At 36.9% G+C, this 24,991-nt stretch overlaps 1 protein-coding gene across 5 annotated transcripts in view; it reads right to left on the reverse strand.

Annotated features, from left to right (window-relative positions):
- LOC124555443 (glutamate receptor ionotropic, kainate 2) overlaps positions 1–24,991 on the reverse strand; it is a 187,554-nt gene that overhangs the window by 4,154 nt on the left and 158,409 nt on the right. For 2 of the 5 annotated variants that reach the window (XM_047129354.1, XM_047129353.1), the window contains exons 16-17: positions 14,715–14,830; positions 13,093–13,248 (exon numbers count right to left, since the gene is read on the reverse strand). In XM_047129354.1, the coding sequence (XP_046985310.1) occupies positions 13,093–13,248; positions 14,715–14,830 (272 nt within the window). Of the gene's footprint in view, positions 1–2,909; positions 3,000–13,058; positions 13,249–14,714; positions 14,831–24,991 lie in introns of all 5 variants that reach the window. The other 3 variants (XR_006968555.1, XM_047129355.1, XM_047129356.1) reach the window with 3 other exon arrangements.

The following is a 24,991-nucleotide window of genomic DNA, read 5'->3' on the forward strand; positions in this document are numbered from 1 at the left end:
TGACATCTTTCCATATCTTTATGTGTGATTTGCAGTTCTTGCAGGTCAAACAAAAAAATTAGGTGAACTCTACTTTGGTGAAAATTAATGAAGTAGTACTAAAAAGTAAAGAAGTATTTTTCTACAATGTTAAGTTCTTGCAAACTATCCTTCTTTCAACTACAAACTAAATTTTTTTAACTACACACAAAATGCATTTTGCTTCCATAGAATAACTGAGGTTCAACAATGCCATAATAATATTAAGCTCAGATCTAATAGTAGTGGCTATAAAAATAAAAATTCATGAGACATTTAAAGACAGTCAAAACAAGCCTCAGTCCTATGGAATATTCTCTGTGCACTACTGCCAGCATAACATCTCTCTGTAGGCAGCTGGTTCCAGTCTCACACTATGTGCTTTGTCCATTATATGAGAAAAATACTGTTACACAGAAGAAATTTCATGAATAATATTGGGGCTTGAGCAGAAACATTTTCCATCCTACAGCCAATAGAGGAACTGCAACATGCATATGTTCTTAAAGCAGAACATGACTTTGTTCAGTAGACATAATATGCTGCATCAGTGAAATGCTTCTTACAGCCAATGGAACAACTTTCATGACAAAAAGACTGACAGTTTTTATACTAAGATGCTATAGAAATATGATTGTAGTAGGGTAGCAACTAAAATATGACTACTTGCATGATAACTGAAATTATAATTGCTGTTACTGTTGTTGCTATTTTGGGGCTGATGACAATGAAGTTGATGATTACAAAAGATGAGTGCTAAAAAGAAGGTCAATAAATCATTTAAACATATTTATAAGAAAAAATTTTTCACGTAACTACCACCACTCTTCTTCTGTGACAAGAGGGAGGTCTTGGGGGGGGGGGGGGGGGGGTAGGGAGGGAGAGAGAGAGAGAGAGAGAGAGAGAGAGAGAGAGAGAGAGAGAGAGAGAGAGAGAGAGGGAGAGAGAGAGAGAGAGAGAGAGAGAGAGAGAGAGAGAGAGAATAAATAATCTTTCACTGAAAATTGTCTTCTTCACTCATGTGCAGATTTTAGACTCGATATTCAGTAGGCAGAAATGAATGAGTGGACAACATAGAGCACAAAACACAAAATACCAACAAAGCAGTTTCATAGTTAATAATATTTGCTCATATAAGCTTGATCATGATATATAAATGCAAATTCATCTGTATCTGAAATTCTGCTATCAAGCTAAACATTCACTCATTCATGATTAACTATAGCCTTTTCTGTGAAATACATGGGAAATCATCACAATTAAAGACAAAGTCCCATGGAGCACCTTATGATAAAAACAGTATGGCTACTGTAGAAGTGAAGCATCTCTGTGTGAGTGATTTAATGCCTACATTATAGACATATTTCATTATCTCTGCACCTATACATTACTTACAATTTCACAAATACAGCAAACAAAAAATTGAAAATATTTCCTGTGAAATGTAAAATGACATTATTTACTCCTTTCAAATTTAAAAATGACTCATGAAATTTCAACTGTGCCATGCCTTGTTATGAATGTAAGTGAAAGGTAGTAAAGGATGAGGTGGCAGGGGTAGATTCCAACAAAGAGGGAGGTTTGAATATTACGTTGTACACACAAGCTTACTTACAATCGATAAAAATATTTATTCTGCTTTTACTGTATTAAAATTTTATTGCAAAACAGAAACAAAGCTACTTGAAGTTGACAGGTATGTGGTACCTACCTTACTGTAATGGTTATTCCTTTGTACAACACACACAGGAAGATATTTCAAAGTTTGATTACAAAAACATGTTTTGCTTGAAAGTAGTGAGCAGCTAAGTATCCTTTTTCACAATAGAAAATGCAAACATGAAGAATGATAAATAATGCTGGTCATTACAACCAGTAACAGAAACCAGAATTGGACAATAACACCATGCAAAAGCACTCGCTAAATTGGGAGGTGTCAGAATCTTGGATTCTGTTTTTAAGAATACTTAAGAAATGAACATTCTGCTCATGGTATAAGATTTAATATCTTTGGCTTCAGTGTTGTATTTGGAATTACACATACTGTTTGGTACTGAAACACCTGTTCCTTAAATCTATCTTCCTTCATCAGAGCTAAACTTAATTTCTTTTTTTCTTGCATTAATTCTTCAACAGAATTACTATTTGCATACTAATTTGACCCCAACAGTTGTATTTACAATTTTAATAAAACTGTATAAGATCATCTGTCTAAGAGCAGTTTTTATTTGCCATTACAACTTGAATGCAGTTGTACTAATTTAGAGGAAATACTATCTCTTCCTATTATGTATATGTGTTGGATACTGGATAGTGATGTCCCTGAAGAAACATATATAAAGGTTTGCAATGTTTTCAGGTGTGAATTTCATGCACATAATGTGTACCTGTAGTTTAGCCATAAGTATGTATGCTTTTAATCAAACTTTTTCCATTCTACCTGATAAGTAAATCTGGTAACCAAAATATTATTAATGACTTTACAGAGATAGCAGGTCATGCTACAACTGAGACAGAGTTTAAGGAAATCTTCTTGTGTTCTTGGATATGTAAAATAAGCTGATATCAGTTTAACATAACATTTATAAACTTCTGAACATTTCACTCTCAGATGAAATACTCACTGGTTTTATTTACAATTATGTGCACTGCTTTACTGAAAAACAAACTTTATTTTCTACACTGAGGTATAATTCACCTATTAGATCCACTAGTGACAATTTCATAAAATGTTCAGCTTAACAGTAATCTAATGGGTCTAATGTAATAGGATGATGGGTAACAGGTTATTAGGAGAAAATAAAAATAGACAAGAACTGTAGAAGATTTCCTTAACTTCATTTGTTGAGAAAGCCTTTGATTAGAGAGAATATTTGTTTGGAAGGAAGTACCTGTGGGCTTCATTTAAGATCTTCTACAGAGTATTACTGAGTTGTATAAATCCGTGAGGTATATTTTGGACTAGGCTTCTTCTGTTGGATCTGTAAGCAGTAGTTCAATCATTTAAGACCAGGTGAACTTAACAGTCATTTAACGGGTTTAATTTAGTGGAAAGGTGGCTAGAACAATACTGGGTATAAGCAAAATCAAATAGAAATTATGCTACAACAAAATAATGATGGTAAGTATGACTTATTTTTATTCCTGTCATAACATCACCAAGGTATGGAGTTACTGTACCAACCGTAATGAATTTTTTACTAGCTAATTCATCAATTCCTGTGTGTGTCATACATAAGGAATGATTCTTCTAGTTAACTGCATGCACATAATACAGAACTACATTATCATGTGCATCTTACAACTTATTTATAGTTAGACAGATTATATGTCAACAAAAGTTTCTTGCTTCCTTTTCTTTACTTTTACATGCTGTACAGTGTCAAACTTATATAACTGAGCAGTTTTATTTGTTAATAGATATTTATCAAATAAGTAACAAGATGCTAAAAAAGAGGTCTAATTTTTTAAATAGGTAAATAAAATAATTTTAAAAAATCTTGAAGGGTAAAGCAGAATAGAAGTCACTAATGTGTTTTTCATATAAGTGTGATTTTTTAAAAATATATTCAAAGTTAATTTATGACTATTGCTAAATGTTGGTCCAGTCACACATTTTACATAATGATCAAAGCATCTTTCTGGTAAATAAATTAGAGAATATCTAGTATTTATACTTTTGCTTAACTGCAACCAAATAGTGTGAGTAATTAGATAGACATTGAATATATATGTCAAATTCATATATTTAATTATTTTTGGATAATATTTCTTTGGCTGATCTGGAATTTCTTAATTGTAAATGATAATTTTGTCCCACGTGTCACCTGGAACTTTACATGTTAAGTATGCTCGGATGTCTCATTTTGTGAAAATGATTTGTTGAGGCAGCATTGTTTGTTCTGTTACTAACACAGTACTGTGTTTACTGTTATATTGATGTTTACAAGATCAACTTATTGCTATCATGGTCTTGCAAATTAATAGAACAATATGAACTTCTCTCATCTTATAATAGTAAAGTTAGTAGGCTGAAAACTTTTCAGCTCTTATGTTGTCAGAAACCCCATGCCAACTAATGAAATCTGTGACTAGAAAGGTTACAAATGTTCCCAGTCAGCAAAAATTTTGTATGCTACTTTTAAACTGTGTAGAATAAAAATTATAGCCAAAATTTTAATGGCTTGAATGAACAACTACTATTTCAAAGATGCTGCATAACATTTGTGGAATATGGAATGTTAATTATTAGCTTATACTGTAGCACTGGCTGTTCAGTTGCATGTGCATTTCCAGACAAATTTGAAACTTTGTTGACAAATCTGAAACATCGTTGAGTAGGCTACAGACAGAAAAGTTGTATAAAAAGACTATTTGTGCTCACTCCAACATAAGTACAAGAGATGATGCCAGACTTGCCATTTCCTTGAAGGAATTGGTATCTACAAGCAGCCTAGCATTAAATTTTAGCAAACACAGTAGAGTAACAGAATCTGCTACAAAAAGTATAGACAATGTTGTAAGCTGTATCAGTTATGTTGGCACAGAAAAGTTCATTTTAGACTTGGGGATATCTGACCAGCCATTTTGTCTCATGGCCAAATTTAAATAAAACGTATACTGTGAAAAGAGCCAGGAACACTGTAAACAAAATATGAATACATTTATTTCAAAATGAATGAAACATCTTGGTCATTCAGCAAGCAGTGTTTGGTCCAACTACAGCACTTTTGTATGAGAATTAATGAGTATATTCAACAAATGTTTCTCCCCAAATACAGTAGAACAAACTCTCGGACAGCTAAAGGCATCAAGAATTACAAACATGAAATTGTATATGGAAACAAAGAACAACTATTACGTGAAGTTTCTCATATATGTAAGCAAATACAAAACAATATTTGACAGAGTTGTTAACAACAGAATGCAGCACACTTCCAAAGAATATAAATTTACTCATGTATCCTGTCATGAAGTGGTTAGCATTAAAATGCCTAAAAAATCTGAAATGTATGGACTGTAATTAAATTCCAACAAAAGCAATCAAATCAGGATTTGCACACCAACTTTGCAACATAAGAAATCACTCATTTGATGAGTGTTACTTCCCAACTAGCTGAAATATTTGAAAAGCTTGACCTATTCAAAAAGGGGCTGACTGGATGTGACAGTAAATTTCCTCCCAGTATCAAGACTACCAATTTTTTCTGAGGTATCTGAGAGGACATCACATAACCAGTTAGGAAAGTATGGGGTGTCCATAATCAAAGTACCAGTTTCAAAATGCCATAGAAAGAGAACCACCGCTCAGAATGACGTCAAATTTGAACACCATATTATTGACAGAGGGGAAAATGTCATAGAAGAAAAAGAAAAATTTTACCAATAGACAGTGCTTTAAGCACCAGAATATGTATATCAACAGATGTATGGCACACAGCTGATCTCAGTTTGCGTCTGAGATGCCCATCATGACTGCCTCCATGAAGGATCATGTGCTGCTGATAAATCTCTTTTAAAAGAATGGTGACTGTGTGTCAGTAGCCCTGTAGAAGTTCCCCACAATCAAGGCTACAAAAAAAGGCATTGTCCGATGTCTGCTAAGGGTCTGCAGAAAGAGATTACAAAATTTGAAAAGCTGGTCCTTTTGTACTGCAATTTGGTGAAGGGAGGAAAGTAGCTGATCTAATGTCTGTCAAAGATGTGGCCACAGCACTGCAGAGGGGGTTGAGTGGTGGTGTGCAAACATGGAGTGCACAGGGAATTACACATTGAACAGGATGGATGGTGCATAGGGCACCCCGAACCACAACTGTCATATTGTGATTCATCTGTCATTTTTAGCTGATTCCATTTACACTAAGACACTTACAGCACCATCTATTGCTGAAATTTCCATTTTTTGTTTTTGTTACATGACATTGCCTCCTCTGCGAGTAACATGCTGTTCAAATTTGATGTCATTCTGAACAGTGGTTCCCTTTCTACGGCATTTTCAAACTGGAACTTTGATTGTGGACACCCTATATTATAAAATGTAAATCGGGAAAAATACAATAATTAATGAGCAGTGTAGGAGTCTTCACAAACAATTTTAAGTAGTGGTCAGTGTTACTGATAACTGAGAAGTTTGTCTATGGACAGACTTTTGATAGTACTAACCACATGTTCTAAAAATGTATCAGGAAAAAGTTTCTGGAGATGATGAGCAATAAGTAGGGACAGGAAAATTTTGTGAAAATGACAACACGAAATATAGTGCAAAATTAAGGGCTTCTAGCAAAATAACATGAAATCAGCTTCCTTACAAGATTTTAAGTAAATTTGTAATTTTGCTGAATATAAATTTTATAACTCTGAAGATGTCAGTTTACTAATATTTCTAACTGATAGTTATTGTATGTTAAAAATGCAGTTTGACTTCCAATCTTTCTCAAGACTGAAGTTTGTGTATAATGTTAAAGTGATAGTTCAACTACCGAGTAATGAACTTTGATGTGATGATGAAAACAACACCGAATAAATAAATAAGAATCCCACCAAATTTGCCAAAAATTAACACCAAATTTGGCAAAAAAAGCAAGCACTAATTTGGTAAAAACAACACTGAATCAGGCAAAACTACAGAAAATTTGGAGGGGGGGGGGGGGGGGGGACAAATTTGGCAAAACCACCAAATTTTGCAAAAACAGCAGCAAATGTTTTAAAGATATATTGAACTAAAAAGAGACCTGGAATTTGGCAAATAATCAATGGTGAATTTGGCAAAAATTACATTGGATTCATCAAGAAACACACAGACTTTGGAAAAAAGAATCTGGAAAGAAAAACATTGAACTTGGCAAAAAAGGCATTTTGCAAAAAGTAACACTGAATCTGCCCAAAAATAACATCAAATTTGCCCCAAAAATAACATTTAAATTGGCTGTACAAAAAAAAAACATTTTTTTTCCTGTCCCTACTTAACATGGGAGAAAACATGCCAGAAACACAAGGGATAATCATCAAAAGATGAAGTATGTGATTTAAGAATTATTGTTGAAAATCTGAAATAGACAAATCATTAAGTGCTATTCGGTGATTTTGTTATGAACCCTGCTATGTATCAACATATCTATGTGCTGATACTGGCACTGACCATAAATCACTTAGTGTAAGTATTAACTTCATGAGAAAAATCACACTGTAACTAAATGAAAGTAAGAGCTACAAAAAATATAAAAATTGGTGACAGACTACATATGAGAACAGAAAAATGAACAGCTCTAAAATCAGTAACAAATGTTGTTGGATTTACACAAGAAGTTATGATAAATACATATGTACACGAATGAACATACCATAAAAATTATGAATAATATTAAGCCACTGAACTTAAGATAAGATGGAACGAGTCATGATCTGAACTGGGTTTGGTTATTTTGATCTGGGTTTTGAATGACTCAGGAACTTTTACTATTTGCAAATATTTAATGCTCCTCTTTTTTTTCAGACAAAAAACTGTGAGTGTCAATTTCTAGACATTATTTTGTGTTCTTTTACATGCTGCATTCACGACAGTTGAACAAGTCAACTGAACAAACAAAATCAATAAGCCAAAACTATTTCTTTAAGTCAGTGTGCATAATTTTTCTGATCTCAGACATGGAAGTGTGTACTTGCAGATGTAGGTGTTTGACTTCACATTTCAACAGTTGGCAGAGAATGACAAGGAAATATTTTAACTTTCATGTATTTTCACACAGATTCTTCAAAATTAAATGAGCCATGGCTGGTTGTGGAAAATTAACTACGTACATAATTGTTTGAAAAGTGTTAACACAATTTCAGGCTTTAAATTTTGAAGCAAGGGAAGTTAATATCAATGAAAGAAATAATTGAACACCAGTAGTTCTTGTTTCATTAAAAGAGTATCTTTTTTATGTTCACCTTAATAATAAAAAGAGAGAAAATATAGATATTTGAGGTGATACAAGATTGAATACCAAGCAGCAACTGAGAAACAGAGATAATTTATGATTCCTAAAGTGACACCTTCACTCCACCAAATTGCAAATGAAAATGGTCTTCTTTGAAATTGAGTCTACAACTCAGAAAAAACAACAAAGAGAAAGTCCATCAACCAAGGATCATAGTGTGATCAGATGTAAGGTTAGTGATAATCTAGCTCATTCAGTGTTGTTTCTATGATCCTGTTGTATGTTGCATTCACTACCGTTGAGTCCCAGGACAGTGGGCCTATGTCATATGTCTGTCTGTCATGTTTATGTGAAGTTTCCATACATGCTTTAAGTTTCAACCCATTCAGATATACCAGTGAACTCATTTCTCCCACTGAATCTTACAGTACTAGATTTCCACCTTTCACTACTAACTGCAATGTAGTCTGGGCTTTACCAACTTGTTTATCATGAAGTTTCATTGTGTGGCGCGGGACTGCTACGGTCGCCGGTTCGAATCCTGCCTCGGGCATGGGTGTGTGTGATGTCCTTAGGTTAGTTAGGTTTAATTAGTTCTCAGTTCTAGGGGACTTATGACCTAAGATGTTGAGTCCCATAGTGCTCAGAGCCATTTGAACCATTTCATTGTGTGGCACAAAAAATGGTTCAAATGGCTCTGAGCACTATGGGACTTAACAGCTATGGTCATCAGTCCCCTAGAACTTAGAACTACTTAAACCTAACTAACCTAAGGACATCACACAACACCCAGTCATCATGAGGCAGAGAAAGTGGCACAAAATTATGGACTGTGAACTGATACTTTGTTCCAAGCTTTGCAAGTTTATAATATAAGGAATTTAATTTTTTAGGTCAGTCATAATAATGTATAAGCAGCTTCAATACAGTTTCCACAAATCAGTGCTTGCATGTTGGCCATCTATGAGTTCTGATTGCTGATAATTTGAATTATGGTAGAAATATGAAACAGTGGTTACTTTTCTCTCCCCACTTAGTGAAGACAAGAGTAAAAGACTCTTGTCACTTGGCAAGTTTCATTGTTTATGCAGTCTAAGTAACTAGTGATCCGAAACTGTTATTTCAATTGTATGGTGAAAAGACTCGTTATCTATAAACAGTGGTTTTTCCTTGCTACATCAATGGAGTTTATAAGAGTAAATTGTGACAAGTAGTTTTAGTGAACTGAGTAATGTTAATTATGTCCCTCAGCTACTGGTTCAAAAATCAAGCCAATTGCATCTGCTAATGCTTAAATTGGTGAAATAGAATTTTATGACACTACCTTCTCATATGGAAGTAGAATAATATATTTTTTAAATCTGAGTTCACAGTGCTGAACAGGGTCCCTGCAGTTCATCAGTGCTACAGCCCTGCCTACATATGACACATATGGCCAGGGTTTGGAAGCAGAAATGGCATACTGATGGAATAGAACATATTTAATTTTGGACAAACTGTACAGTACCCCTTTAGGAATCCAGAAAATTTAGAAAATATTCTGGTCCATCCTTACACCACTCATGCTTCAAACTGATATTACCTATTCCATCAGAAGCAGGGCCACATTCAAAATCAGCCACATCATATTACAGCATCATTCTAACAACTGCATAAAATTTTGCATGGACATGACTAGCATCCAACTATACTCTTATTATTTGTCACTATCGAACTGTGGCCAATGATAAGTTCGACCACCTACTGGTAGAAATGCTGCTCACAGCAACAAGGTGAACTTGAGCAGCTGCTTCACTATTTAGGCTATGTAGTGGTCCAACCCCTTGTCCTCCTTTGCTCCCACCACCCCACCTCAGTCTTTTAGTTTTCCTGGCTTCAGTCAGCACTAGTCCCTATTCTGGATTTGCCTCAGTCTTTGTTCCAACCTCTATCTTTGCCCCCCTTGCACCCACCCCAACCCCTCCTCACCAAACCCAACTTCATATTTATTAGCTGTCTAGGCCTATGTACCCTCATTCATCAGTGGTCCTCTATCTTACTTACCTGCCCCCCCCCCCCTTTTCCAGTCAAAATTAACTTCAACAGCACTAGCTGGTATGCAACATGCAACTGACCCTGCTTACATCTGGATGAGCATTCAGTTCTCACATAATTCTCTTCCCTTGCTGTCTCTTACGTTTCAAGCTGCCACTGACCTTTCCTACCCCTACCCATTGGCACCACCATGTCTCTCTCTCTCTCTCTCTCTCTCTCTCTCTCTCTCTCTCTCTCTGTGTGTGTGTGTGTGTGTGTGTGTGTGTGTGTGTGTGTGTGTGTGTGTGTGTGTGAGAGAGAGAGAGAGAGAAGAGAGAGAGAGAGAGAGAGAGAGAGAGAGAGAGAGAGAGAGATTACTTTAAGTTTAGTTTTCTATTTATTACATTCATCCTTATTTTTAAAATAGGCAACAAGTCATAATACTGAAGCAGAGAATAACATCAAGAAGTTATATAGCAATCAATAGTCTTTGTATGATGGCTTGTACAATTTGTGTGATCTGATACCCTATTAGATCAAACTAATTGTAAAGAAATGAGGAAAAACATTTACACTGGAATTAGACAAGATATCTTCACATTTTATACTCTTTCTTAGTACAAAGTGAGAGTCCAGGTACTGTAAGTGAAGGAAAATATATTAATTTACATGTATTTCCTTTCATGCTGTCTGAATTTAAATTGTTTAAATTATGTGCATTTTATTTTTCCCTTAAAAATAAGCATTTTCTACAAGCTGTTTGTATACTCCTCTCTACTCACATGTAATAAGAATTCATTAATTTGATATGCAAAAGAAAAGAACTGAGTTGCACATTTAGGACTGTGATGAATGAAATTTAAATGACACACCATGCAGGAAAAAGAATCTCCATTTAAACATACAACAATGAAGGGGCAGCTGGTGCACAACTCTCGGACACTCACTTTCAACTTTCAATGAAGAAAGCTGCTGTACAATACTGACGGAAAATATTTACATAAGTTTTTTTGACTGCACCAGTAATAATTTTCAGAATGTTTATAACTTACACAAAGCAGTATGATATTCAACAAACTTGTTAATCCTAAATACAAAACATAAATCGTGTGTGTGTGAAATCTTATGGGACTTAACAGCTAAGGTCATGAGTCCCTAATAAATCATGTACGTACAGTTATTAACATTGGCAATGATGGATGATTAGCAAGCAAATTACTTTGACAAGTTGAGATAATACTATGTGGAAAAACCATATGACTTTGATGACAGAAAATGCAACCACTGTATTAGATACATTTAAAAAAATCAGCAATGAAATAGTACAAGATATTTTTAATGTTGTTAAATTTTCCATGAAATGTGGGGATTCCATTTGTGGGGACATATAAACTACAAATAAAAGACAATGTTACAAGACTTCTTTGTCAGTGCACAACAAAGTACTACAAAATACTGAATTTCTTTACATCTGAAAGTTCACAAAAACAAGGCTCAATGGGATATTTGTCTAGTGGTATTCTAAAGACTTGATGTTAAAGTCACTTTTTTTTTGCTAGGGAATAAAAATAATGTATTGATCTGGTTGGTTGGAAGTTAAGGAACTTAACAGCGAGGTCATCAGTTAGATATATGTACTGAAGCGGCCTGCTAAGTGAAAAATGAATACAAGGACAGTTGCAAATTTCCATAGCTGCCTCTTACCATGAGCCAAAAATCGAAAATAATTCACTGGTTACAAGACAAATTCATGCAGATAAAAATTGGCTTTGAATCTATTGAAAGCAGAGAAATAACAGTAATCATGATGTACTACTGTAATATTGCTATGCATTTGCAAATCTGCATTATTGAGATTCCTAGCATATTATACAAAGATTCTATTCTCTTTTCATTCCTCAACACAATATCAAATATAAGCTGCCAGTCTTACTCTAAAAAAGAACTTCACCTATTGCCATCTCACTACTGTTTCTTTCATGTAACAGTTTTCTGGTATGGTTATCCTCTTGCTAAATCTAACAGTAATATTTTTTTGACATTTGCATTCACTAGCAACAGCAAAATATCCTTGTGATAACAACATTATACCCGAGACAGTGCAAAGAAACTATCTGCAAAACATGCATACTTGCTACAATACAATGTTTTAGATGTATTACAAAATCAGCTATAAAAAGGGTGCAATTCATCAAAATATCCACAGTTATGGATATATTAATCTAATTTTAAAACTTCACATATTGCTCTTCCAGAAGTACTGCTGAATTTACTGGTCAAATACTCACTTTCCATTCCCCAGTCACTCAACAGGCAGGTTGCAACAAAGACATGGCACATCTAAGACTTACCAAATACTTCCATAAAAGAGATAAGCCACTTTTCCAGTGTATTTTATAATGCTGAATAATTTAATACCAAACACTATGTGGTTATCTGATAGAAGAAAGGCAACCACCATATAGTTTAAATAATGGTCGTATGAATTTGAAATAAGTCCTCCCTATATTGCAGTGCCACCTATTTACTCTTTAGCTATCCATATGAATGTATATGTCATTCTGGAATTCATTTTCTGTCTTCTTCTTACTTGTAAACTGAAAACGTACATAATTTCTCTCCTTCCATATTTTTATTCTGTCATAAATAGTGGTGCTTCAGGCACATTTCAGTCTGTATTAAATCCTTTGCAAATCTAAATCTATGTGAGATATCTCTGTTACAGACTTCGTTACATCCCACCCAATGTGTAAAACCATCATTAACTGGAGTAAAATAAGTTTCATGTGTGTATCTACTACAGAATTTCCAGATAATTTAGAACCTTTGTACCCTGCTAAATCTCTTAAATGTTCCTGATTTTCTCATTATTAATGTTGATTAGCACACATTTATGCCATTTCCTACTGTCATTGCTTTATACTGCTTTGTGTGGCCTCTCAGTTATCAAAGAAAAATATATGTTTGTCTGTTTTTCATCATGACATGTATACTTCTCTCAAGCAATAAATATCGTAATTCACACAAGTTACATATTACTTTTATTTATACCAACACATTTATTCATACATTATTAACAAATGCTAATGATTTTTTAAGGAAAAAGACCTTTCTTTTATGTATCTTGCAGAATGTTCCTCACCCTTTCTTCAACAGCTACTTTTCGTGACTTCCAGACAAACTCGCAAACAGCAATCACACAAGCAACACCCATGCCACCCATCAGCACAACAAAAACACCTCCAACATTGGCCAGTCCAAGCTCGTTTGCTGTGCTGCTGCTCTTGGAGGTGTCATCCTAAGGAACAACATAAAAACTGATATAATAGAACTCATAATTTTGGATAAATGAGGATATTAAACAGTGTATAAATTTGGATCTTCACATTTAATGATTTTCTGACAGGGAAAAATTACGCATAGTAGGACAGCTGGAACTTTACGTGTACATTTTTTTGTAATATGATAAAGTGAACTTTTGTATGATGTAACAGTTAATGCACCATATTCATCAAGAAAATTTTATAATTCAATTGAGAAAAATGTTGATGTCACAAAGAGACAAGGGAGCTGGCTATCACTTATCTTCAGCAGGTGAAACTCAAGGTGCGGGTATAATGCAGACACTTTAATGTGGGATTTGGCCAAGAGAATAAACAAATGAGAAATTATACTGTCATGAGGGGGAAAGAGTTGAGGGGGAACAAGTCCCACTTTCCCCTTATAGGGCTGGGAGTCTATACCAGTGATTTGTGCTGCTGTGAAAGCACTGGTGTGAGGTCAAAGCAATTGCCAATCCTTTCTGTTGTTGTGGGAGTCATACTCCAATTCTGTGATGAATGAGGACTAGTTCTTCACTCAGTTCAAAATACGAAAACAACAATGAATGAATGGTAGAAGGCAAAGTGGAGTACACAAAGCATCCAGTAAATGGTGTCAAGCAATTGTTTGTTGAAATTGGGTTGTGTCCTAAATGAGGCAGAACAGGGCTGAACCCAGACCAGTATCATACACAACCATAGTTCAAAACAACCCCACCTCAAGCTGCTATGTTCAAGTGTTTGCATAATGATAAAATCATTTGAAAAGAAAACAACGGGTCTGAGAACTAAACATCCCTTCAGAGAGGAAAGAGAGACTGGCTGGGGAAGTTGGAAAACAAGGACAGCAATTTAGATAGGGTCTAACCAGCATTTTTGTCCATTTGGGATTTAAAAAAAAATTGGAAGACCTACGTAACAAAAAAAAAAAAATAAATAAATAAATAAATAAATTTGAACAGTGAAATTGCATGGTATGATTGACACTTCTGAGATAATTATTTTGTTTCTCATTTTACTACTTCTTTCATTCATCAGCATTTGATATCATAAAAATTCCATTTTTAAATACTTGAAGCTTATCTTAATCTTAAAATAAGATTACATTTCTGACATTTTCCCAGTTTCATTATTTTTACACTACTTGAATTCATCAGACAATGAGTCTGATTATATACCACTTAAGGAAATATTTGGTGTTTTATGGTCACAATTTTGAAGTAACATTGTGGGCTTTCTTATTCCTTTCAGCAGTTTTTTATTTCCAAGAGCATGTTCAATTAATCTTTTATAGTTAATGTCAAGAAGGAGATGACACAAACTAAAGTTCAAGAGCTAGAAACGTTCATAAAATTAATAATAAGTTTGCAGTTATACCATAGATATTCAATTTATTATAATGACTGTGCAACAAATTACAGTGTAAATTTTTGCTATTACATACTCGACATGTCCCACCACCACGTTTTTCTTTCCACCAGCGTGTTTTCAGTATGTGCAACTTTCCTTCTTCTTGCAACTTCAAAATAGCTCCGCTTATAGCAGTGCGATACGGAGAATCTGCAATTAAATTGAAATTGTATGTTTTGAATTCTCTATTTTAACAAAGAGTGATGGCAATGAAAATAATCAATTATTGACAAAATTATTTAATTGGGTAGATAACAAACCTATTCACCAAGCGGTGGCAGAACACACACATAAATGGCAGTTGTATCTGGCAAGCTTTTGGAACCAGTGGCTCCTTCTTCAGAGAGAAGGGTTGATGGGGAAGGAAGAGATGTGAAGGAAAAGGACGGGAGAGGTCTAGGAAAAGGGGTAGTTTTCGGGAAAGTCACAAAGAACTGCGGGGCAGGGGAGACTTACCATAAGGGATGAGAAGGAAAGACTGATTGTTGGGGACTGCATCGGACGAGATTTGAAAACCTGAGAGCTTAAGGGTGGAAGACAGCATAACATGCAGGCAGAGATTACTGCTTAAACATCATGCATGAGTTAATAAGAGTGAAACGCTAAGTGCATTGTACATAACAGAGATGGAAGGGGGTGGTGGTGAAAAATAGACTGGTAGGACAATGAAAGATGTAGAAAACTAAAACAGAGTGAAGGATAGAGTAGTTACAGTGAAGAAACACTGAGATGGAAGAAAACAATGTAAATTAAGGCCAGGTTGGTGGTGAGAACAAAGGACGTGTTGTAGTACTAGTTCCCACCTGGGGACTTCTGAGAAACTGGTGTCTTGGGGAAGAATCCAGATGGCATTTGTGGTGAAACAGGCACCAAGGTCACGATTGTCATGTTGTAGAGCATGCTCTGCAACAGGATATTGTGAGTTTACACCCTCTGCCTATGCCCATTCATCCTAATTGATAATTTGGTGGTAGTCATGTATATTTAACAGCTGGTATATGACATGTGTCTTTTTGCAAGTGGCTCTCCCTTTGACAGTACCGTCAAATGGGGTGATTTCGAACAGTTTTGTCATTATTTTGATTGTAACTTTCGTATATATTGTTAGATTAAATTGATTGTTATGGAAGTGGTAGGGTATATGTGTAACGAATAAAATATCCCAGAACTAGAAAGTGTATGTGTAGGTAGATTTATCTAAGGCAGTTAAATAAAGTGTCCGAAGTCACCCCATGGATTGGGGTGACTTCAGACATATGTGTTTTTTAAATCTCTGTCCGAAGTTACAGTATATAGAGGGCGAATTTGGACAGTTACTGCCTTTTCTAAAATTTTATGTGCTTTTTATTTGATTTTGGTGACATTTTACACATTTTAAGGTAGCCCTTTGTTACAAATAAGTGATATGGAATGATATAATGAATTTTATACATTACAGATAAGTTCTGCATGAGCTCGTTTAATATTTTCGCTTAAGCGAACAGAAAGATCTTCTGACTGTCCTTTATGGAATAAATGCACCCATTTTTCTCCTGCCAACTTATTATGAAATCTCTTCTCTTTTCAGCAGATTTATCAAGGTAGCCTTTACCTAAATATCTAATATCCAGTTTAGTGAAGGGAAATCCCCAATGTGCAGCCATCAAGATACCTTGCTTCAACATTTCTTCTTCTTCTTTATTTAGTACTGGCTGTCCTCCCATTTTTTTTGGATGTGCTTTCTGCACTTTATTTTGTAGGGTTGATTTAGGTATACCATACAAATCACACGCTTTTCTGTACGATAATTTACCACTCTGGATATCACGAACAGCTTTATCTAAAAGTTTCGGTTCATAATTATACCATACTGTAGCACCTCTCCTGCTCTTATACATTCTTGACATTGTCTGAAATCACCCCACACAGTACACAGTTTTACAAAAACTGTCATTATTTTATAACCTTGCCCGAGAAACTCAACAAACTTTTACAGAAATTATGTCAATGCTGTTAGCTACTGAACATGTCGACAATTACAGTTACAATAACTTCCTGCTCGGCACAACAATAGAAAGTTTCCACTTTACTGTTCGTCAGTTATTCACCTAGGGAAACAATTGACGCAAAATAAAAGTTGTCAAAAGTGATAAATGCAATCTTGCGCTTAAAATAACTGGTGCACGGATGTTAAAATAAGTAACTCTTTGTTTCTATGCAGTGGCAAAGAGCAAATAAGCCATACTGTGCGAATTCGCCCCGGTGTCCAAAATCATTGGCGGTATACATTTTGCCAGTTACAGGGCTGTTATAGGTGGTGGTAGGAAGGTGCATAGGGAAAGTCTTGCAGTGGGGACGGTCACAGGGGTAGTAGGCACAGGGTAGGGAGATGGGTGCAAAAGGAGCATAGGAACTGACAAGAATATTGAGATTGGGAGGGCAACAGAAAGCTATTCTAGGTGTCAAAATGTAAGTTGCCATCCTTTCCCTCCCATACAGCCTTGGCATCTGAGGGAAACACGTTTGTTTGGACACAGGCTCATTACAGCAATACACTATCATTCTCACTTCAATCTTCACTGCACATAATTACCCCACCAGCCCAATTAAAAAGCGGATTTCCTGGGCCACCACATCCGATCCTGATACTGCCGATCCCACCAAAAAACAACTTTGGAGCACACCACTGCTGACATTCCTGGTCTGGAATGTGTTAATCAGCATTATCGACAGGGCCATGACTTCCTACAATCATGGCATGAAATGAGATCCATTCTGTCTGAAATTTTGACCACCACACCTAGAATAGCTTTCCATCACCCTCCCAATCTCCACACATATTCTTGTCAGACCCTACGCTCCTTCTGCACCCATTTCCCTACCCTACAGCTCCAACCCCTGGGACCATACCCACTGCAAGACATGCCCTATGCACCCTCCTACCAACCCCTGTAACAGCCCTTTAACTGGTAAAACATATACTATCAAAGGGAGAGCCACCTGAGAAACGACACATGTAATATACCTGCTGTTATACAACACTGTACGGCCTTTTACATCGGCATGACTACCACCAAATTATCAATTAGGATGAACGGGCATAGGCAGAGGGTGTATACTGGCAACTCGCAATATCCTGTTGCAGAGCATGCTCTACAATACGACAATCGTGACCTTGGTGCCTGTTTCATCACACACGCCATCTGGATTCTTCCCCAAGACACCAGTTTCTCAGAAGTAGGCAGGTGGGAACTAACTCTACAACACGTCCTTTGTTCTTGCCACCCACCTGGCCTTAATTTACATTAATTTCATCTGTCTCAGCATTTCTTCACTGTAACTACTCTTTGCTTCACTCTGTTTTAGTTTTCTACATCTTTCTTTGTCTCACCAATCTATTTTTCACCGACCCCCTTCCACCTCTGTTGCGTACAATGTACTTAGCTTTTCACTATTATTAACTCATGCATGATGTTTAAGCAGTAATCTCTGTCTGCATGTTATGCTGTCTTCCACCCTTAAGCTCTCAGGTTTTCAAATCTTGTTCAATGCAGTCCCCAACAATCAGTCTCTCCTTCTCATCCTGTATGGTAAGTCTCCCCTGACCTGCGGTTCTGGGTGACTTTCCCAAATCTACCCCATTTCCTAATCTCTCTAGTCCTTTCCCTTCACCCCTCTTCCTTCCCCTTCAACCCTTCTGCCTGAAGAAGGGGCCACTGGCTCTGAAAGCTTGCCAATAACAATCGTTTTTTATGTTATTGTTCTGCTGCTGCTTGGTTAATAGATTTTTTATCTACCCAGTTAAATAAAAGGGTGATGACAGTATGCTGTGCCTATAAAAAAAGTGAAAGAAACTGATGGTATTACACTATAAGATTAGTAGTATACTTCCAGAGCCTGCCAAATCATTTTAATATCTAAGGGCTATGAAAAAATAAAACATGGTACAAGCAAGTTAAATAAGTGATTGGTAGGGCCACTAGAATACTCTGATTTGGAGAGAGGATTCTCAAAAAGTGTGATATATCAGTAATCAAAATGCATACAAGATATTAATATGACATATTCTAAAGTACCCCTACAGTGTTTGGAATTCCTATCTACTAGGTATGACAGCAAACATCAAAGGTATTCAAGAACTGTTAGGATCATAAAAGGTTTGTATATTTCATATCATGGAATAATTTAAATGCTCAGGGAATTTAAAAGAGAATCTTTGAAAGAATGGGATTATTCAATGAAGTCTAGCCAACAGTTCTCTTGCTTCTGTTATGTATGCTGCATAAGTGCCACAGGAGTAAAGTAAGAGAGATTAGGAAACATACTGTTGCATACAGACAGTTGTCTTTCTCCCACTCCATATGCAAATGTAACATGACAGTAAATTGATAATATTCATATGCAGTACCCTTCATCATACATTCTACAATGTCTTGTTGTGTATAAATGAATCTGTGCCAAATATGTTGTGTTCCCACATCCCACCTCAGATAAATGATGCACAAGCAATTTGAAGAATGATGTCACATTTGACCATGCCATTACATTAGATGCAGACAAAAGGGGTACACAAATTCTTCCCCAGTAAGGGAGGTGGGGTGGGGTGGGGTGGGGTGGGGGGATGGGAAGGGGGACGGAGCTGGGTAGTGGCTTTTAAAAATGCCGCTGGGAACGGCAACCCCATCATAATACCATCATATACACGGGTGTGGTTCTCTGCGAAATAGGAGAAGTCTCGTCCCAACATTGGCTGGATAAAGGGCACCAGTAAGGAAGGATGTAAGTTGTATGTAGTATCATAGGTTATCAGTATTGCCAGAGCTGGGGCCTCATAGCTTCTTGTGGGTGCTGTGGCTTTGAACATTGCCACCAGTGAAGAATCTTTGGACTGCTGACCAATGGGGAGTGCCAGGATGGTGTTATAAATGGCGATCACCTGGGTGCCAGTCTCTACTGCTACTTCTACTTCTACATGTAGTTCTGTGCTTCTAGTGAGAGTTCTGTGTTGCTAGTTGGTGCCGAACATTACTCCAAGTTGTTGACAGTTAGCTCTACTGGCAAACATTCAGTGCATATAGATGCATGCCCAGTGTCAGATTTCTGCTTATTGTTAGTCACTAACAAGTTGTCAACAATATAGCAGTTCTTCAGAATAAGTTGAGTGCATTACATTTATTCAAACTGCATTTGTGTCAAATAATCTTTTGCTTGCCTGTCCAGATTCCTATGGCAATAGATTCTTTGCCACCTTCCACACATTTGTCATTAGCGACAAGGGCATTACGGTTGCCAACGTACAACACAGCACTGCAGTTGTGATGATGTTTATGGGGTGCCCAACTGCGCGCTGATCAGCACCCATAGAAGGCCCAATTTTTACACCGTGCAATTTTTAACACAGTCCAATCTAGCCACTCTCACAAATGGTGATGATGAAATGATGAGGACAACACAAACACCCAGTCCCTGGGCAGGGAAAATCCCCAACCCAGCTGGGAATCACACCCGGGACCCCGTGATCCAGAGGTAGCAGTGGTAGTCACTGGACCACGAGCTGCGGAGATACAACACAGCACTGCAGTATTAAACTGGAGTGCATTCTTATCATTTCTCTGCATATAGATAGTCTTCTGATAACAAACATAGGATATGTTATTGTACAATAAGGAACAGCAGCTATTATCACATTAACTGTGCCTTCCTTTAAGGAGATTTCACTGACAAGTCAAAGGACAATTTAAATTTATATGTATACATATAACAGGTACACATATATCAGATATTTTAATCACATAGTAAAATGATTTAATGTAATCTTTACACTCATGATAGCATTCAACAGATACCAAGCAGGCTACCTATGAAATGTACTCACTGTCATCCCAAAGCAGAAATCCAGTACATAGTCATGTTTATGAGAATGCATAATTCCGTCTCCCCGAGAAGTCTTAACATGGCTGCACATGGAGCTCCTACTGGAAAGATTGTCTTTATAGACTAGCACATTCAGGCTACTGCATGCAGCCTACCTCCTCAAATTAAGCCAACAACACCTCCACAGTCATCTCCTCAATCCTCAAGCCATTGTCACTTCAATATGCTTGTCATTTTGTGTATGCTCTTCTATCACACCAAAATTATCCATCCAGTGATATCTGCTGCAATTACGAATTCATGTCTCACTCTCAAATTGTGTCTTGTGGGATACATCCTCTTCTCAACTACATCAGCACTTCTGTGCTTTAAGTACAGACTGCTCTTACAGTCTTCTTTTTTTCTGTTATGATTTCATTGCTTTCTCTTGTTCTCCCCTAGTATTCACAATTTTCCCATTTATATTTATTTCTTGTTGCTATTTTTAATATTTTATGTCATTTGGTTTTCCTGAGTTCATTTTTCCGTTTCTTGCTTTCTTAATAACTGTTCATTTTCTGGCTTATCTCGGGTAACTGCTTGTTCTCTTCTTCTTAATCCTGTGTACGAATAACCTCTATCTATAAGAACCCTCTCTGTATTTCTGTACTGCTGTTCTGCTACCTTCTCCTTCCTACTCTTTGCAATCTCCCATAGCCTTTCTCTCTCCAGTCCTTAATTACTACCAACAACATGAACCACAATGTAACACCAAAAGGATATCTCTCTCTCTCTCTCTCTCTCTCTCTCTCTCTCTCTCCCTCTCCCTCTCCCTCTCCCTCTGTATACGCATGCATGTGTGTGTGTGTGGGGGGGGGGGGGGGGGGGGGGCAGGCACATGCAGAAATGTGACTGAAAACAGTTACAGGCACTTTGTGTCCAATCACCACCACCCTTTATCTGTTTTGAGTATCATTTATTTTAGATGACAACACTTTGATCCAGACTTTCCTTGGACTTATTTTGAACTCCTGTGGTTATAATGTCATTACAAATTTTATCGAGTTACTGGTTTTTGCATGAGCTTCTCTTCAGACTGTTTAGCTATGTTACTACAACAACAGCTGTGCTTGCATTTGAACTGGGAGGTAGCGATCACCACATGTACTTGCTTGAAAGTGTTCCAGTAAATACATTCTGCATAGTTAGAAAATTGGTGATGAGATCAAATGGCATCAAGAAAAGATGCGGAACAGCAATAACAGCATTGACACAAGCTATTGTAACAACAGAAGAAGCAACTGGAACAACAGAAGAAGCAATAGCAACATCAGAAGCAACAGGAACAGTGTTAGAAGAACCACAAGGAGCTGACGGACGCAACACATGCAAATCAGCTACACTAATCCCTCTGGGTATGTCTGGTGCCTAGATTCCCAGTTTTGTTGCAATGTAGAAGTAAACTAATGGTTTATGGTATGAGGGGCATTTGAACAGTCTGTGTAAAAATAAAAACTACTTACGTGTTTGGGGTAAACATTTTTTATTTTTTGACATAGTGCGGGTAAGCTACTACAAACAGCATAGTGAACGCATTATTGTGGCCAAGATAGACACGAGGCCCACGCCTACTACAGTAGTACAAGTTTATATGCCAACTAGATCTGCAGATGATGAAGAAATTGATGAAGTGTATGATGAAATAAAAGAAATTATTCAGGTAGTGAAGGGAGATGAAAATTTAATAGTCATGGGTGACTGGAATTCGAGAGTAGGAAAACGGAGAGAAGGAAACATAGTAGGTGAATATGGATTGGGGGTAAGAAATGAAAGAGGAAGCCGCCTGGTAGAATTTTGTGCAGAGCATAACTTAATCATAGCTAACAACTGGTTCAAGAACCATGAAAGAAGGTTGTATACATGGAAGAACCCTGGAGATACTAAAAGGTATCAGATAGATTATATAATGGTAAGACAGAGATTTAGGAACCAGGTTTTAAATTGTAAGACATTTCCAGGAGCAGATGTGTACTCAGACCACAATCTATTGGTTATGAACTGTAGATTACAACTGAAGAAACTGCAAAAAAGTGGGAATTTAAGTAGATGGGACCTGGATAAACTGAAAGAACCAGAGGTTGTACAGAGTTTCAGGGAGACCATAAGGGAACAATTGACAGGAATGGGGGAAAGAAATACAGTAGAAGAAGAATGGGTAGCTTTGAGGGATGAAATAGTGAAAGCAGCAGAGGATCAAGTAGGTAAAAAGACGAGGGCTAGTAGAAACCCTTGGGTAACAGAACAAATACTGAATTCATTATAAAAATGCAGTAAATGAAGCAGGCAAAAAGGAATACAAACGTCTAAAAAATGATATCGACAGGAAGTGCAAAATGTCTAAGCAGGGATGGCTAGAGGACAAATGTACGGATGTAGAGGCTTATCTCACTAGGGGTAAGATTGATACTGCCTACAGGAAAATTAAAGAGACCTTTGGAGAAAAGAGAACCACTTGTATGAATATCAAGAGCTCAGATGGAAACCCAATTCTAAGCAAAGAAGGGAAAGCAGAAAGGTGGAAGGAGTATCTAGAGGGTCTGTACAAGGGCGATGTACTTGAGGACAATATTATGGAAATGGAAGAGGATGTAGATGAAGATGAAATGGGAGATATGATACTGTGTGAAGAGTTTCACAGAGCATTGACAGACCTGAGTCGAAACAAGGCCCCCGAAGTACACAACATTCCATTAGAGCTACTGACAGCCTTGGGAGAGCCAGTCCTGACAAAACTCTACCGTCTGGTGAGCAAGATGTATGAGACAGGCGAAATACCCTCAGACTTCAAGAAGAATATAACAATTCCAATCCCAAAGGAAGCAGGTGTTGACAGATGTGAAAATTACCGAACTATCAGTTTAATAAGTCACAGCTGCAAAATACTAACGCGAATTCTTTACAGACAAATGGAAAAACTGGTAGAAGCCGATCTCGGGGAAGATCAGTTTGGATTCCGTAGAAGTGTTGGAACATGTTAGGCAATACTGACCCTGCGACTTATCTTAGACGAAAGATTAAGGAAAGGCAAAACTACGTTACTCACATTTGTAGACTTACAGAAAGCTTTTGACAATGTTGATTGGAATACTCTCTTTCAAATTCTGAAGATGGTAGGGGTAAAATACAGGGAGTGAAAGGCTATTTACAATTTGTACAGAAAGCAGATGGCAGTTATAAGAGTTGAGGGACATGAAAGGGAAGCAGTGGTTGGGAAGGGAGTGAGACACGGTTGTAGCCTATCCCCGATGTTATTCAATCAGTATATTGAGCAGGCTATAAAGGACACAAAAGAAAAATTTGGAGTAGGTATTAAAATCCATGGAGAAGAAATAAAAATTTTGAGGTTTGCTGATGACATTGTAATTCTGTCAGAGACAGCAAGGGACTTGGAAGAGCAGTTGAACGGAATGGACAGTGTCTTGAAAGGAGGGTATAAGATGAACATCAACAAAAGCAAAACGAGGATAATGGAATGTAGTCGAATTAAGTCGGGTGATGCTGAGGGAATTAGATTAGGAAATGAGACACTTAAAGTAGTAAAGGAGTTTTGCTATTTGGGGAGCAAAATAACTGATGATGGTTGAAGTAGAGAGGATATAAAATGTAGACTGGCAATGGCAAGGAAAGTGTTTCTGAAGAAGAAAAAATTGTTAACATTGAGTATAGATTTAAATGTCAGGAAGCCATTTCTTAAAGTACTTGTATGGAGTGTAGCCATGTATGGAAGTGAAACGTGGACCATAAATAGTTTAGACAAGAAGAGAACAGAAGCTTTCGAAATGTGGTGCTACAGAAGAATGCTGAAGATTACATGGGTAGATCACATAACTAATGAGGAGGTATTGAATAGAAGTTGAGAGAAGAGGAGCTTGTGGCACAACTTGACTAGAAGAAGGGATCGGTTGGTAGTACATGCTCTAAGACATCGAGGGATCACAAATTTAGTATTGGAGGACAGTGTGGAGGGTAAAAATGATAGAGGGAGACCAAAAGATGAATACACTAAGCAGATTCAGAAGGATGTAGGCTGCAGTAGGTACTGGGAGATTAGGAAGCTTGCACAGGATAGAGTAGCATGGAGAGCTGCATCAAACCAGTCTCAGGACTGAAGACCACAACAACAACAGTCTCCTTTTAAACTTATACACTTTGTCCAACGCTGTTCTAATTTGTTTAATAGCTTCCAAATAATAGGAATTGTCCAAGTCTGGAAAATAGCTATTAGTTGCTGCAATCACCTCCTCATTTGAATAAAATCTTTGTCCCACCAGCCATTTCTTCAAATCGGGGAACAAATAGTAGTTCGAGCGACACAATTCTGGAGAATAGGGGAGATGGTGAAACGAACTGGAATCTTATTTCCAATAATTTTGCGACCACAACTGCTGAGGTGTGTGCTGGTGCATTGTCGTGATGGAA

Source organism: Schistocerca americana, chromosome X, assembly GCF_021461395.2.
Source record: "Schistocerca americana isolate TAMUIC-IGC-003095 chromosome X, iqSchAmer2.1, whole genome shotgun sequence".
Classification (NCBI taxonomy): domain Eukaryota; kingdom Metazoa; phylum Arthropoda; class Insecta; order Orthoptera; family Acrididae; genus Schistocerca; species Schistocerca americana.